Source organism: Macrobrachium rosenbergii, chromosome 3 (genome assembly GCF_040412425.1).
Source record: "Macrobrachium rosenbergii isolate ZJJX-2024 chromosome 3, ASM4041242v1, whole genome shotgun sequence".
Lineage (NCBI taxonomy): Eukaryota > Metazoa > Arthropoda > Malacostraca > Decapoda > Palaemonidae > Macrobrachium > Macrobrachium rosenbergii.
Window position 1 is genome coordinate 25,461,796 of NC_089743.1, and position 17,817 is coordinate 25,479,612.

Sequence of the window (17,817 nt, forward strand, 5' to 3'; positions counted from 1 at the left end):
GGGTAAGAGGCCGAGCTCCAGTAAAACAAAAGCACTATTGATTAGCAGATCTCGTGCAGATTTCCACTCCATCCTCCCCTTCAGGTGGATGGGACTGCTGAATGAGTCTGAAGCTTTAACTATCCTAGGTGTAACTTTTAATTCACATCTTACTTTTAGGAAACATTTAATGAAAGTTTCAGGAAATGCCGAACAAAAGTTAGGTATTGATCACAAGGCCTCACATATTTATAACAGTGATAAAATCAATGCAACCTGTTTTTAGGTCATCTGTGCTGCCTTTCTTAGAATACCGTTCTCTGGTGTGGATGTTTGCTTCTACCAAAGATTTCTCTATTTTAGATAGAGTGGTAAGTGGTGGTAGGTTTCTGTTTCCTAATAGTAGCAGTTATGACTTGGACCATCGACGGATGGTCTCTTCTTTGTCACTTTTTCATAAGTTGTACTTCAACAGAGATCTTTTACATTCACAATTGATCCCAGATCCCCATGACCTGCCGAGAGCGACCAGATTCGCTGAACAGCAGCACCAATATGCAGTAAATGTGCCTTGGTGACCGAACTTCTCAGTTCCAGAGGTCCTTTGTTCCTCACACCATTGGACTGTGGAACAGCCTCCCAGAGGATGTCGTGCAATTGGAACTTCAGAAGTTCAAACGAACATTCAATGCATTACTACCCTAATACTATTCTCCTTGTATTTTAATACATTTTTATCTATTAGGCTAATTAGTTTATTAATTTATTTTTCTTCTTTTTTAATTAGTGGAATCTCTTCTTTATGTACTTCTCTTTACCTCATCTTACTTCTTCCTAATGAACACCATATATTCTTTGGAAGCTTGAATTTCAAGTCAATGGCCCCTGTGGACTTGTTCCATATGAATAGGTTTCATCTTCTGAATAATAATAATAATAATAATAATAATAATAATAATAATAATAATAATAATAATAATAATAATAATAATAATAATAATAATAATAATAATAACACACATATATATATATATATACTGATTTCTTTACTTTCAATACAAGACTTCATGGAAATTACTTGTCTGCTTTTAAATAGCGAGAAATTTAGTAGAATATATTCTCGGCGGCAAAGTCATCAGCCGTGTAACCGTTGGAAACTATATGACTGATTGGGAGGACGCTTCCGTGGTGAAAACTAAGACGATAACATACTAACTAATAATGACGTTTCCATATTCTTGAATGTGTAATGGCCTACACTATACCTAATAAAAAAATTATATTTCATTTTTTATATTTCATACCTCTTGGTTGAAGGTTCCCTGAAGTTCATCGTCCTTATCAAGAAGACCTCCCAGTTCTTCTTGAGTCTCCGACCAAATTGCATTGTATGTTCTAGAAGATGAATGACAGCCATTAATCAGTAAGGGATGGGATACAGATGGCGTTTATGAAACTAAACAATTAAAATAAACACTGAACAGAACTTCACGTACCTGAACGACATGTTTAGAGCACGCCGAATTCTGGTAGCGTCTATCGTTGTCATGGCAACAGTTTATCTTCTCTATAATTAAGCATACTTAAATTTCTAACATACTAGTGGTATGTTAATTTACTGAATAATTTCAATATAAAACAATGACAATTCCCATAATGAGAAGGCCTGTTATGACTAGAGATAAATAGAACGGGCTCGTTAAAGTAAATAGCTTTATGATGCCATCTAGCGGCTAGATGACCAACCATTAAAAGCATTTCAAGGCAAACCCCGTGATGCACATCTGCCTCGTGTCTTTGTTTACATTTGGTCGACAACAACCTGTTTCCCGCCAAAGCTCCAACTTAGTTCCGAGTACCGTCCGTTCGCGGTTCAGGCAGGCCCGGCACCAGGAGCCAGTCAGTTTCATTCATTCCGTGCAGTGCGGGACTTATTTCTCTAACTGTGTCGAGAGCTGTGCTTGTGCTTCCAGTATGTATATAAAAGTGCGCTCCATGGATGGCAGCCAGACGGCTGTCCTGACTATTTCGAAGACAACGCGGGTGGAAGACTTGCGCGCCCTTGTCGAAGAAAAATTCAGTGTGGCGCCCGACAGGCAACGCTTATTTTATCGAGGCAAACAGGTACCGTCATTTTCTCTTATGTATTTGGGTCGAGTGGCTGCATTATAGAGTAGTCATTGATAGTCGAGGTTCAAAACGCATTCGATTATTGCCGTGGCTGTAGGCTAGACTCGGCCGAACTGCACGGGGCTAGACCAGCCCTAAATGAGCAAGGGTTAGGCTAAAAGGCTACACAGGAAACGCTTGATACCGTAGGGTAGTTTGCAGAACGACGGGGCTACCTCCGGACTAGGCCTAAAGCAAATTCCGTAGATCTAAGGGTAATTCTATACATTAGCTCCGCGCCTGTTTTTACCTTTTCAACTTTTTTCCACACTTTTAGGGGTTCTGATACTGGCGGTGCATCTGTTTGTTGTTGGCCACATGGAATGTGCCTTCGCCGTGTTTAGTACTGGCCCGGGGGGGTTGGGTACCCACACGTTAACAAGTTATTGCACTTCCCAAACGGGATATGAACCGTTCGAAACAGATGTAGCCGTGCTCTGTCTTGTGAAGATCGCACATGGAAACCCCTTGTTGGATGGACTTCAGGGGTTAATTACACTCGAGCGCCAAAAATTAAAGGTAAATTCGTAATTAGCAACCAAAAAACTGTAGAAAAAGTCAGTTTATAGTGCCGTCGGTGCCGCAGAGCTACTATATAGTTCTACCGATCTAAGTAGGGTAGTAGCTCTGTGGTGGCGATTTCCTTCTAACTTTACTTTTCTACAGTTTTTTGTTGGCTAATTATGGATTTACCTTCAATTTTTGTTGCACGAATGTAATTAACCTGTAATTAACCCCTGAAGTCTATCCAACAAGGGGTTTCCATACGCGATCTTCACGAGACAGAACACGGGTACGTCTGTTTTGAACAGTTTGTATCCTGTCCAGCAAGTGCAATAACTTGTTAACATATGGGTACCGCCCCCCCAGGCCAGTACTATACACAGCGAAGGGACATTCCATTTGGCCGACAACAAATAAATGCACCGCCAGTATCAGAAGCCCTAAAATTGTAGAAAAAACCAGTTTCCAAGGTAAAAACAGGCCCGGAGCTAATACTTAGAATAACCGCAAATTTCATTGCCTCCAATGGCTAATGTTACTTGTGGGAGGGTCCATAGAGTGGCAAACCCCAGCCAGGTTAGGGCACAGGAGTTTAGGTCGTTTCGGTCATTAGTCATTTAGGGTTATTTTTCGGAAGACTCCAGCCACCTCCCACTTCATAATTTATATTTTTTTGGGTAAAACAAATCAAAACAAAAAATTTCTTCTCAATACATGACCTTCACAAATGCTTAATAACAGAGAAAATAATTAATCAAATCACAACTTATAAATTAAGGCAATACCCACCCCCCCCTCCCCCCCTCCATAGCTAATACGGCAAAATTGTAACCAGTAAACACACCTAGGGTATGGTAGGTTGGTATTTTTAGGTTCTTTTAGTGTCCTATCATTTCCTACTGATTTTCACATGTAAAACCCAAAATGGATTTTAATGCAAAAATGGCTAGCTGGAGTCTTTCGAAGTGGCTGGCTGGCTGGAGTCTTCCGAAAAATTACTGTTATTTAGGCCGTATGCACGTTTATGTGCAAAATGGGTGCTGCGTTTAGTGCCAGCCCCTTGGGGATGTACATAAAACATAATGACGGTAGGTTAGGCTAAATACCACGAACATAACGTCTTGCATTGTTTTGTATGACTTATGGCTGAAATGACCAGAACCATGGCACAGCTCCCGCAGTGAGGTTAGGAAGTCAAGGTCAGGACCTGGCACTCTAGGAAAGGTTAGGTTTGTTTTGTGTCTGCAGAACCTGCCCCGCTGTTCTAAACTTGCCCCATTATCAGCACTGGTATGCTCCTGATTGCCTAGTTCATGACATCATATGTACCTTGGTTTAGTCAGTATGCCCAATTTCCTCAAAAGTTTTAGTCTAGGCCTAGAGAAAACGAATCCAACCTAAAACTGAACAATGCCTGGCGTGTACCACAGTTCACCATGACATAGGCTAAGCCTGGTAGTGTTGTAGTCCAGGCTAAGCCTGGTAGTGTTGTAGTCCAGTTGGTTAACCTAATCTCCAAATTGGGTTAATCTACAGGGTAGGTAAAACAACATAAAACTGAGCAAGGGGTTATGCATGACAGGTCACCATGATGGGCTACACTTGTCTTAGTCCTATTTGTTGGCCTAATCATCTCCAGGGTAAAAACATGCCTGGGTAAAAGTGATTGCAAAACTGAATAAAGGTAGGATTGTTTTATTGGCCATTAGGTAGCCAGTCTAGCAGCTCCAGATTTTGCATAAGCGCCCTGTTCCCTCAGAACATCCCGTATCGGCGGAACGCTTTGATGAGTGCCATGAAGCAGACAGGCGCCCTGATGCAGCCCAGCACCCTGAAGCAGCCAAGCGCCCTGAGGTGGTCGGATGCTCTCTTTTGTCGGAGCACCCTGAAGCTTCCGATCTTCCCATACACTTGAGACCCCTGCAGCTTCAGATAAGTCTTCTCCTATGTTGGACCCAACTCTTGAACCTTTGCAAGGTAAACTGGATAATATCCTTCATCTTTTACAGAAACCTGCAGCACAGACATCCCCTGATTTAAGACTCGATTACTACTCCGATCTCCTCTGAAGATGAAGAAGAGGAGCAGGATGCGTCTTCTACGCTGTATGCGACGCTCTTCACGTTCCTTCTTCAGCAGTTCCCGGAATTTTTCACTCCGACCTCTTCCCCTCCACCTTCGTCTTTCTTGATGAGCAATCAGCCCGTGGATTCGACGAGGCTTCCTAAGATGGTTCTCTCTAAATCATCGAAGAAAGCTCTTCGCCAAGTAGAGAACTGGCTTTCCGAGAAGAGGGATCAAGGGAAGGCCTGTTTTAGTGTTCCTCCTGCTTGTCTCGCACATATGCGGTACTTGTCTTGCGCAACGGGAGAAGCTCCTTTCCTGGGAGTGGCTGCCTCCTCCCAGGGGTACTTTTCTTCGTTCATTGACTCGGGGCGGAGATTGGATCTCGCTTCGGCAAAAACATTCTTTTCAGTAAAGGAGATGGATTATCTGTTGAAGAGTTTCTTTAAATCCTTCAAGGTGTTTTCTTGACTGGTGTTTGGGAGCAGTTGCCAAGAAGCTTCAAGAACCAGCTTTTTTGTGTGGTGAAGCTCCAGACCTGTTTAATTTTCTCTCCCCACCCAGATAAAGCTGTTAGAAATGGCTCACGGGAATTAGCTGCCCTTCATGTCATGGGCGTCCTTAAGAAGTATGAACTGTGGGTCTCTTTCACATCAATGGTCGTTATGGCCCCACAGAAATCGGCTCTCCTTTTTTCTCCTCTGGATAAACATCATTTGTTTCCTCAGCCCACCGTAAGTGAGATTGCAGCGAGTCTACACCAGAAGTCGACACAAGATTTGTTGACACAATTGACGAAGCGCCAAAGGGACTGGTCTGCCTTCTCAGTTAAACCATCATCTCCTCTCGAACAACCAAAGCCATTTCATGGAGGAAGTCAGAGATCGCGCCTCAGGTCCCGAGGTTCAGTTAGATTTGCTCCCCGAGCGATCGAAAAATCATCTTCAAAATCGTCCTCTCGCAAGTGAGAATTTAGTCCTTCATGCTCCGGTGCTCCGGTAGGGGCCAGGCTTCGTCTCTTTTGGAAGAGATGGAGCAAAAGAGGAGCGGATCAGTGGGTGGTGAAAGTTTTAAAGGAGGGATACTCTATCCCCTTCAAGGAGAATCCGCTATTGACCAACATTCCTGTCGTATTGATGGCTTACTCCATAGGATCAGAGAAGTATTCGGCCCTTTCGAAGGAAGTGTCTTCTCTTCAGAGCAAAGAAGCAATAGAATTAGTGAAAAAGGCAGACTCGAAAGGATTTTACAACCGCCTTTTTGTAGTACCCAAGGCTTCAGGGGGTTGGAGACCGGTGCTTGACAGAAGTGCTTTGAAGGTCTATATATAAAAAACAAAATTCAGCAGGGAAACCATCCACTCAGTTCTTGCTTCCATCCGTCAGGGAGATTGGATGATATCCCAGGACATGCAAGATACTTATTTCCATATTCAGATTCACTCGGACTCGAGGAAATACCTACGATTCATTTTCGAGGACCAGACCTTTCAATCTTGAGAACTTTGTTTCGGTCTCCTGACAGCCCCACAAGTCTTCACTCGAGTGTTGGCTCCTTTGGCGGGTTGGCTACATTTAACGGGAGTGAGTATCTCACTATACCTGGATGATTGGCTAATTCGTTTGCCCATGAAGAAACACTGCATGGAGGACTTACAGAAAACTTCTCTTAACCCAGGAATTAGGACTAATAATGAACTTTGAGAAGTCACAAATGATTCCCACTCAGAAGATTCTCTATTTGGGAGTTCTGATAGATTCTGAGTTTTCAGGCTTCTGTCACTCAGGAGAGGGGAAGACTGTATGAGGAAGGTAGACCTCCTCCTCTCGCTTCACTCTTGCTCCACCTCCCAGTGGAAGAGTCTCTTGGGGACGATGGCTTCTCTGGAGCAATTCGTAAGACTGGGGAGACTTCACATGAGACCTCTCCAGTTCTGTTTAAGAGCTTGCTGGGAGCGGAAAGTTCATCAAGACCGCCATGTCTTTCTAACCCCAGAAATAAAGGAGGATCTGTGGTAGTGGAGGTCCAGGCAGACTTTCAGATTTAGGTTGGAGGGCTTCTTTTCCGACGCCATCAGATTTAGGTTGGGGAGCGCTCCTCGGGAACCTGGAAGTCTCAGGGAGGTGGTCTTCGGAGGAGAAAGGGCAGCATATCAATGTGAGAGGATTGAAGGTGATACATCTGGGTTAAGTTAAGTATATCTTAGTTTAACCAGACCACTGAGCTGATTAACAGCTCTCCTAGGGCTGGCCCGAAGGATTAGATTTATTTTTACGTGGCTAAGAACCAATTGGTTACCTAGCAACGGGACCTACAGTTTATTGTGGAATCCGAACCACATTATAGCGAGAAATGAATTTCTATCACCAGAAACAAATTCCTCTTGTTCTTCACTGGCCGATCAGAGATTCGAACTCGTGACCAACAGAGTGGTAGCTGAGAACGGAACCCGCTCACCCAGCGAGGAACTGATACATCTAGGTCTGCAACACTGCGACACAGGTACACAACTAGAACATAGTGGTAAATGAGGACAATACCACTGCCCTAATGTACGTCAAACATCAAGGGCGGGGGGGACACTCATTTTCTCTCTGCGAGGTAGCGAGATACCTGCTATGCTGGGCGGATCGGAACCAGACACGATTAGTCACTTGGTTCATACAGGGAAGTGCAATGTCCTGGCGGATGAGTTGATCCATTACAAGCAAATTCTGCCAACGGAGTGGACACTAGATCTTTGTGTTTGTGCCAGCCTTTGGAAATTATGGGGTCAACCAAACATAGACCTGTTTGCACCTTCCAGAAATTACCACCTTCCTCTGTTCTGTTCCCCTTTTCTGGACCCCTCTAGCTTGGGTGATGGATGCAGTGATCCCGGACTGGTCCAACCTAGATCTTTACGCTTTTCCTCCATTTAGGATAATTCGGGAAGTAGTAAGGAAGTTTCGCGCACACCACAATGTAAGGGTGACTCTTGGCTCCCTATTGGCCACAGAAGGAATGGTTCCCGGACCTGATTGATCTCCTCATAGACTTTCCGAGACTCCTTCCCGAGATTCCAAGTCTTCTCAGACAACCCCACGTCAGGAAGCTTTATCAAGGCCTATCCTCTCTGGCCCTAACAGAATTTCGACTGTCTACAGACTCGTCAGAGCGAAAGGGTTTTCTAAATCGGTATCAGAGGCTATCGCCAAATGTAGACGCATCTCCTCCAATAATGTCTATCAAGCTAAGTGGGCACGCTTTAGGTGTTGGTGTAGAAGAAACAAAGTCTCTTTCTTGAAAACTTCTATTGCTCAGCTAGCAGACTTCCTCTCTATTTGAAATCTTCTAAAGGGTTGTCTGTCTCGACAATAAAGGGTTACAGAGTGATGCTCAGGTCCGTTTTTCGGCATAAGGGTCTAGACATCTCGAACAACCAAGACTTGTCCGATCTAATTAAGTTTTTCAATATCTCCAAGTCCAAGAAAGAGGGGTCCTCTTGGAATCTTGATGTAGTTCTTAAGTGACTTTCCGACCCTCGCTTTGAACCTGTGCGCTCTTCCTCTCTAAGGGATCTGACTCTGAAAACTCTCTTTCTGGTTGCCCTAGCAACAGCTAAGAGAGTAAGTGAACTTCAAGCAATAAGCAAAAGGATCGGTTTTTTGCAAGGAATGCACTCTGCTCCTTTTTTTTGCTAGGATTTCTAGCGAAAAAATTAAAACCTGTCACATCCTTGGCCCTGTTCCTTTTCGATTCCAAGCTTATTGGATATCCTAGGCACGGAAGAGGAAGAAAGATATGTGTGCCCAGTACGTGACCTCAGATATTATTTACATCGGACAGAGAAGATTAGAGGCCAGTTTAGTAATCTCTGGTGTTTGGTAAAAAAAACCCTCTAGACCCTTTTCGAAGAACGCCATTTCCTTTTTCTTGAGGGACCTCATCGTTGAGGCACACTCTCAATTAGTGGGAACTGACTTAGCATTATTGAAAATTAAAGCGCACGAGATAAGAGCAGTTGCTACTTCGGTAGCATTCAAACAATCTTTCTCTCTGCGATCCTGGAGGCAACCCATTGGAAAGGCAAGTCGGTGTTCGCGATGCACTATTTGCGGGACTTCGAGACAGTTTATGATAAATGATAAATGCAGTACCCTGGGACCTGTGTCCGTAGCTGGTGTAGTTATGGGTGAGGAAGTGTAGGAAGGGTCCCTTCCTTTCCTTTTCTCTTCACCTTGAAAATGGTGTTGAGTTCTTGGGGAGCTTGGGAGGGTATGATGTACCTGGAGTGCCCACCAGTTTTTTAGTGTCAGGTAGTGGTCTTGTTTTTATCGTTTAATTATGGTGTAGTTGACTTTGTTGTTCTGGTATGTTATTTTTGTGGTACTGTGTCCAGGGCAGGGGCAATTATTTATGCTTTGTCGGCCTTCAGTGTACAGTACACCTTATACGTCGTCAGCCTTCGGAGTACTCCTTCGCTGCGAAGTGTCCCACTTAAGTAGAGGTGCATCTGGCCATGCCGCCACATCGCTACAGGTTGAGATGAGCACTGCCAGAGGCAGTATCTACCTGCAGCAGCTCTCTCACCAGGTAAGGAACAACAATTATCGTATTATTTATAACATAAGCTTTTGTCCTTTATTCCCCACCACCTTTCAATGTGGAATCAGCTAAGTAATTACTGGGTAAGTTACATATATGAAAATGACATTTTTATGATAAGATTAATTTTTACGTATACTTACCCGGTAATTACGGATGGAGCCCACCCTCCTCCCTGCACATGGACTCCTTTTTTGCATAAACAAATTTTCATGTTGATGGTGTTGTTCCTCTTTTGTACCCTGAAAGCGGGCAGGTCATAGTCACCTATACAAAACAGAAGAATCGCTACCGCGGAGTTTAGAATTCTAACTGCCGTTCAAGTAGAAACTTAGCTAAGTAATTACTGGGTAAGTATATATAAAACTTAATTTTATTACAAAAATATCACTTTTATATATACTTACTAAGTAATTACAGAGTCAGAGCCCTCCCTCCTCCCCTCGCATAGACATCAGGGCACAAACGAATTGAAGCTCTGCTATTTTGTTCCTCTTGTTCCCCGAAAGTGGGCAGGGCTTGTCACCTACACAAAAAAACAATAGAATCGCTGCCGCGATATTTGAGTTTAGGTTGCCGTGGTTAGAAAACCTACGGCTAAGTAATTACTTGGCAAGTATATATGAACCTTAATTTTATCATGAAAGTAACATTTATATAGATAATTTGCATTTTTCCTAGTTGTACAAACCTGAAGTCATTTCTTTGAAGCCCCTTGTTGGCCGAACTGGTTGAGCTTCAGACTGTCATTCGATGGGCCGGAGTTCAATTCCTGCGGCCGGCTGATGAAGAGTTAGAGGAATTTATTTCTGGTGATAGAAATTCATTTCTCGCTATAATGTGGTTCGGATTCCACAATAAGCAGTAGGTCCCGTTGCTAAGTAACCAGTTGGTTCTTAGCCACGTAAAATAAGTCTAATCCTTCGGGCCAGCCCTAGGAGAGCTGTTAATCAGCTCAGTGGTCTGGTAAAACTAAGGTATACTTAACTTCTTATAATCTCACCTCTAACCAACCCTGTTCTGTCTCTGTTGCCGAAGGAAAAAGTGATACTGCTTACTGAGTTTGTGGGTGCCCCACCCACTCTTTCATATGCCTCTGGTTAGCAGTCACTTAACTGATTTGTTATCAAACATCAACAATTGGACAAGCTATTACCAAAGGTGTTCTTATAAAAAGCTAAAGGGAAAATGCAAATTGTTTTCAAGATTTGCAATTCTTCATTGTATTTAAGTGTCAGCAACCAGACAGGCTATCAGCAAAGGTATTTCTTATAAAAGACTAAAGGTTTATGTATCTGGAACAAATGCAAATTATCTTGTAAGATTTAAGTTTTTAAAGTGTATTATAAAGGTGTTAACATTGGCATAAGAGCTAATAAAGAGTGCCCATCACTAACTACCAAGTGGAGGGATTGTAGGAACAACCAGCTAATTTTACCCTTTGTTAGTAAATAAATTTTTACAGAGGGTGTTTGTTAAGGGAAAGTAAGAAGTAAGTCATATTTCAATTAAAACTTAAAAGTAAGTGACATAAATTTTGTGTGTGTAGTTGTATGCTATTCAGCAAACTTTTCTTAAGGATAATTTATTAAATAACATCATGCTGTGTATGTTAGGTGAAAGACAGTGCTGTACATTACAGTATGTAACAGTAGGGTAGTACTTATCATTTATGGAAAAATTACATGTACTGTAATGCACTGTACATTTAGTTGGATGGCTTAGTTGTGACCATACTACTGGACATGTGAAATTGAACATCTAATGCCAATAACTTTGTGTTTTCATGTTATTATGGTACACACATTAAACAACGTCATGTTAGAGATGTGTTTGAGAAATAGCATTGAAGACTTGACTTGGATTTAAGCGCAGGAATAAGTAGGAGTGTTAACTGTAATACTGTATAGTGCTCCCCCAATTTTTTGCAGGGATAAGTTCCAGAATCCACTGCGGAAATGCAAAATCCCCTGTAAAAACACGTATAGCCTCCAGATACCCTGTACCCCTTAAACTAAAATGCCTATGACTGCCTATTTTAACAGTTCACTGCCTAATTTAATACGAAGAAAAGCGAATTTGGGATAATTTTAGAGATACAGTCCATAGAAAAAATTGCGAATTGGTGAAAGTTCCTGCGTAAAAGTGAAAGATACGTTCCACAAAAATCCGCAATAAAGTGAAGCGCAAAAACGTGGGTTCCACTGTAATATAATTGCACAAGGTAAGATGGTGAGTGTGTGTAAACATGCAGAACCAATAATCAGGTAAAAGATATGGCTAATCAGTTTGATACAATTGTTATGTATTGTTTTCACATGTCTAGACCAAAAAGTTTATTGCCATAATTAATACCATACAGTACAGTATTATATTTGTACCTTTACTCTTTATGAAGTAACTTCTGCAGGGCTAATATATCCACTGTAAGGTGTTGTGCATAGAGTAGGTGTATCTGTTTAACTTGTATGCTTATAGACTTTTGAGGAATCATTTTAATTTGATTATGATCTACATATTTTAATATTTTTACTCTAATAAGGCTATTTGTCTGTTTACTCAATAATTTGCATTTTCTGTTTCAGATGGAAAATGGACACACACTGTTTGATTATAATATTAACATCAATGATGTTGTGATGTTAATGGTCAAACCAGTTTTGTCTGACATTACTGCCAGTAACATTCCAAGCAAACATTCTCCTGTTAAGAAGGACTCCAGTGCTAAAGACAAGGAAAATAAACAGGTAATTTTGTCTTCGAACATGTTCTGCCACTTGTAAGCAAAAGAGTTACTTCATGGTAGTATTGTGTATATATAGTTAACTTGCACCTCAACTCAACAGACCTGAATTTATCGGATATCATTGCTTACTGGATATGTCATCAAATGTGGCAAACGAGAAAGTTAAATTTTATACTACCGTGGTTTTGGTTTTATTAGTTAAGTATATTTAGGTATTTTGTTGGTGTGATAAAATTCTTAGTGTTCGGTTCAGTACATAATATAAAATACTGTTGTACATTGTTAAATTTATATACTTGAAAAGTAATATCTAAAAGTGGAGGTGTCACTCTTTGTTCATCTGGCAATAATTTATTTACTCCAAAATTCTGAGGTGTTTGATTAAATTAGGTGTTAATTGAATAATGCATATATGTACCATGCAAATCATTGTTAATCAAACATGAGAAAAGTTCCTTACAGTAGATTTTTTTGTTTGTGGGTGTGTGTGAGCACATGCTCTGATAATCTAAGATAAATGGTTAATGAAGTGTACTTGCACTCATATGTATATGGAACAGAAATAGATGTTAATCTAGGGTAGAAAAAATTTTCTTTTCTTACAAGAAATACAAAGCCTTGTTCTTACATAGGATTTATCTTGTGAACATGAGCTGGAACAGCCTTTTAACTTTCATACAAGGTCATTAACTATTGACAGGTAGGGAAAGCCCTGCCCACCTGTCTGTATGACTCCAATTGTTTCCAGCTGCTGTAGTGTTTGGGCATTTGTGTTGACTGCGCTCTCTCTCTCTCTCTCTCTCTCTCTCTCTCTCTCTCTCTCTCTCTCTCTCTCTCTCTCTCTCTCTCTCTCTCTATAGAGAGGTACAGTACTAACAATGAAGAGTGCTCTGAGAATTCAGACAAATGATTCTCCAACCAAAAAATTATTTGGATTAAGAGACGTATTTTTATAAACAATCATACACTTCCTTTCCCAATTAGAGCTAGAAGATTGTTTGAGTCGCAGAATATAAATATACAATTACCTTTAATAGTAAAATTACCTCCTCCTTGGACAATGAATAAAATGAGAATTTGTACACACTTTAAATATTTATCAAACAGTTATTTATATACCTCAGAACACTATACTGTAGGCAACATACAGTAGACCATATAATCTGAAGAGGCCCACATTATGCAATATATACACCGACAGATCTAAGTCAAAGTACAGAGTGGGATATGGTGCAGTGTCACAGGACAAAACATTTCAGTTCTCTTGACCAGATAATGCCTCACTATTTACAGCTGAGTTATGTGCAATAGCATCATACAGCTGAGATATGTGCAATAGCATCAGCCATAAAAATAATTAAAAAGTCTCATTTAATAATTTTGTGATTTATAGCGACTTGAGAAGTGCTATAGAAGCCATTCAAAGTTACAGTTCAAAAAATAATATTGTACAACAAATTAAGTTTTTCACTCCATAAATTGTATAATAAATGGAAAAAATATAGAATATGTTACATCCTTGCCCATGTAGGGATTAAAGGAAATGAAGAGGCTGATAAAGCAGCTAAAGAAGCGAACCACATGACAAGAACAAATGTAAACATCCCTGTTAGTGACACTAAGATATTAAAAACAATCATTGTAAATAAATGGCAAAATGCATGGAGTGAAGAATTTGAAAATAATAAATTAAACAGATAAAATCCAGTGTTGGAAAATGGAGTTCATCATATCAGAGAGAGAGACACACACACAAGTAATTCTGACTCGTCTTCGAATAGTCCATACTCGGTTGACACATAGACACTTAATGAACAGTCCACATGGCCCTCCTCCCGAATGCCCAGATTGCAAAGTGTTGACAACAGTCAAGCATATATTGTGTGAATGTCCTATAACAGCGATTATAAAATTTTGGGAGTAGATCAATAAGGGAAATTTTGTCAGAATCTTCTACATTTTCAGTAATACCAATTTTAATGTTCATGAGGAATTGTGATTTAATTAATAAAATGTAAACATAAGTAAATAATAAAAATACAAAAACCCATATGGTGTCTAATGAATTTTAAAACTAAATTCTAAAATGTTGTTTAACTTATTCTGAATTTTAATATACTTTTTTAGTGAGTATATATGGAAACATGAGTGTAAATGCATTTATTGTGCGAGTGTGTTCCAGTATGAGAGCTTATGCCTTTGTGCAGTTTTTAATTTCATTTTCATTCATTCATCATCATGCCAAATGACCTATTTGGTCCCAGTTGCTAGGCCTCTACCCTAGACCTGGCATTTCATCCAAATCCTTCGGGCCAACCCTATGAGAGCTGATAGTCAGCTCAGTGGACTGGTTAAACTGTTTTAATAATAATAACAACTTAAGTACCCTCAATCTCTTCGTCCGGAAGACAAAGTTCAAGATGGAGATGAACCAGTCAGTCCTTTCATCCATTCACGAGGGCGATTGGATGATAACCTTGGATATGCAGGATGCATACTTCCACTTCCCCGTCCATCCGGACTCCAGGAAGTATCTTAGGTCAAACTGATCAGGTCATTGATTTAGTTTTTGTGTTTATTATATATCAGTTTAAAAAGACTCAAAGAGCTCATCTGAAGGCTTTATTCTGATGAGAGGTTAAATTAGAGTAAAGGAAAGTTAAGGGGAGTGGGACTGTTGGTTGGGAAGATGCCAAATGGCATGGAAGAAAAAAAAAAAGCAAAAAGTTTTGGCCAAAGGGATGGTACAAAGAAACTTTAGTAGCATCTACAGGCACACTGTAAATGGTACCCCATACAGAGTTGAGTGTGTGTACTCATACAGTTATCTTACATGTTTAAATGGAAAGATCAGGATACTAGGCCATCACCTTACATGTGGTTGACTTGACTGAGACCTCCAAGTTTTTTAAGATGCCACATCTTTATCTTAAGGCACTGATGTGAGATATAATAAGATAATTACTTTTAGTGCATGTGCAGATATTGAAAGTAAGTATTGCAAAAGAGGTGCTAAGATTTTAATGGATGTAGTATAAAAGTAATGTTATTAATAGATTTTTTATGAAAGTGATTTTTTTAAGAGTTTTAGAAATATGATTTATATACAAAAATAAGCTAGAAAGAAGAACAGTGACATCGTATGCAGATAAAAATTAAATGAAGATCCATCTTGTCAGAGTTAGTAAGGCTTTAGTTGACTGTCATTTAAGAAGGTTAGTAAAATGCTTAAAGATTGTATAATGTGCACTTTTCACATGGTACTCTGCTCATGAAGTACTGGTGATATCCTCAAAATTTGTGTTTTTGTGATTATTTGTTGTAGGGCAATGACCAAGAAGAGGAATGTGAATTGGAAAGTGAATACTACAAAGTAGAAGACTTGATTGATGGAAAACATGTAGAGGAAGGAACTTGGTGGGAAGGCAAAATTGTAAGGATCTCAAAAAACCCCAAAAAGGATGTTGAAGATGGCCTGCTCTATCACATTGTGTTTGAAGGGTAAGTTTCTGTTGTTGTGTTGATTATACATTTTTGCAGCATGAGAAAGTGAGAGTAGGATACTGCCAAAGTAGTGTTGGCTAATGCCATTTTTTGATGCTCATAATTTGTATCTTTTGTTGAAGAATATATCTATTTAAAGTAAATGTATTTTCTTTAGGTATGATGAAGATGAACCAAGTTTACTTACACTTAAATGCATCCGTCCTCGAGCAAAATCAACCATCAAGCTTGATGAACTTAATCCTGGTGATATAATAATGGCCAATTATAACTTGGAGGAACCCGAGCAACGAGGTCATTGGTATGACTGTAAAGTAAGCTCAAGAGCTGTTTAACTAAATGTTGAAAATTAAAGAAAACATTCCAAAAAGAATCTGGTTATGGTACCTGTATGACAAGGTTTTTAATGTATTTGAGAAACTTACAGTTCTGCTGTTGATAAATATCCTTAAACTAACTTTATTTAATAGTATGTAGATAAAATATTGTAGTCTTTTAGAATATTGTGTTTATGAAGTGGTATTTAATTAAAATTTCAAATTACAGTAAGTTGGAGATATTAGCTGGTGTTTCATTACTTAATTTTGAATTGTGATTTTCTGATTTTACAGTTTACTTCTGTGACTTGTTTTCAGGTTACCAAAATTTTGAATACGAGAACTCAGAAGGAGGTTATTGCTACTGTCTTCCTAGGTGTAGATGCCTCTCCTTTAGATGATTGCCATATCAAATTTGTGGGTGAACTTTACCAAATTGAAAATCATATTAAAATGACTGATAGAGATCCAGAAATGGATCACCACATGAGGACTGGCTCTCCTACAAAGAGTAAGTTATCTGTTGATTTGCAAAATTGCTCTGTATTTGGTGTTATTGATGCCTTGCTATGTTTTTGCTTCAATCATTTCAAAGTATTAGAATTCCATTAGTTCGTTTCATTGGAGAGAATAGTTAACTAATTGCAAAATGTGGTAAACATATACAGTACAGTATATTGAATTGAAGCAATGACACCCTATGTTGCATAGGCCAGCAAAAAAAAAAAAATTTGGGAATACAAGCTTAAAGGTCAGTTTGCTTCTGCTTTTGTAAAATTTAAGTCTAAATTAGATCCTAAAAATAGAAAATTTTTAGGATGTGTTGTATGGTTTCTGATATTTCCATTGAATTACTTATACAGTAGCCAGAATTTGAATTTTAAAAGTAGAAAAATCGTTAATTATCAGCGGGTAGGGGAAAGCCCTGCCCACCTGTCGTATGCGCTCCAATTTGTTTCCAGGTGCTGTTGTGTATAAACGTCTCTGTGGACTCTGCTTGACTTGCTGTTTGCTTTCTTTGCATGCTTTTTGCTTGTTTTCTTGAATATATTGAATGGGCTTGAGTTGTTTGTATTATTATGCTGCAAACCCCTCAGTCAGTTAACCCTTCAACCTTGTAGAGGAACCTCATTGTTTTAGGTGCAGCTCAGGGAAGGACAGGCCTTGTGATAGGTTCCTATCCTCAGTAGACGTAGATTCTTATACCCCATCTGCCTCCTCCATGTTTGGAGTGCTGTGTCCGGTCTTCTGAACATTGGGTGAACTTTGCTAGGAAGAAGAGGTGTCCTCTGTATCATCAGTTTGTAATACTCCACCAGTGAAACGGAAAGTCCTCTTCAGTACTTTCCATCCTCCTGCCAAACTTTCTCCCGTTGTTACCCCCAAAGGAGTAGTTTCCACCCCTTCGCCAACTCCTACTACTGGTTCGGTAGAGAGCTGCTGAGGAGGGGGGAAGACATCCAACCCAGGTCCTCCCCGGGAGCTTCTCTTCTCTCTGAGGGGGAGCTGCCTTGTAGAGGGCGCTCTTTCTCGGGCAAAAGGAAGAGCTTTCCCCTAACTCGACCTTTGTTTCAGATGTTGTAGAGGCTGAGGGGCTCAGAAAGCTGTGGCCCTCCTTGGGATTCTCAGGTGAGCCAAATGTTTCTTCATCGATCACTTAAAGGTAATGAAGGGTCTTCCTGTGACTGCTTCAACTGTGACCATGACGACTTCGCCGGTCAGTCTCCACCAGCTGTAGGACATCCCCCACCTCACTGGTTACCCCTTATGTGTTTTCAGTGATGTGTCCCCAGGTACTAAATTTGACCTCGTCCTTGAAGGAGATCCTCCTCCTCCACTCCCTGTCCTCTGCACTGAACTTGGGAAGAAGAGGAGAAGGGAGCCATTCTCATCATCATCGAGTGCTGTCACCTTCTCCCCAGCTCGTCCAAAGCTAGCAAGCTGAGG

General features: G+C 40.3%; 1 protein-coding gene across 1 annotated transcript in view; it reads left to right on the forward strand.

Annotated features, from left to right (window-relative positions):
* Nucleotides 1-1,740: 1,740 nt before the first annotated feature.
* The window catches only part of LOC136853483 (E3 ubiquitin-protein ligase UHRF1-like), a 75,370-nt gene continuing 59,293 nt past the window's right edge, over nt 1,741-17,817 (forward strand). Inside the window, exons 1-5 of the mRNA XM_067129097.1 lie at nt 1,741-2,103; nt 11,889-12,050; nt 15,375-15,550; nt 15,711-15,867; nt 16,189-16,381. Coding sequence (XP_066985198.1) covers nt 1,756-2,103; nt 11,889-12,050; nt 15,375-15,550; nt 15,711-15,867; nt 16,189-16,381 — 1,036 coding nt within the window. The 5' untranslated portion in view covers nt 1,741-1,755. The remainder of the gene's footprint in view (nt 2,104-11,888; nt 12,051-15,374; nt 15,551-15,710; nt 15,868-16,188; nt 16,382-17,817) is intronic.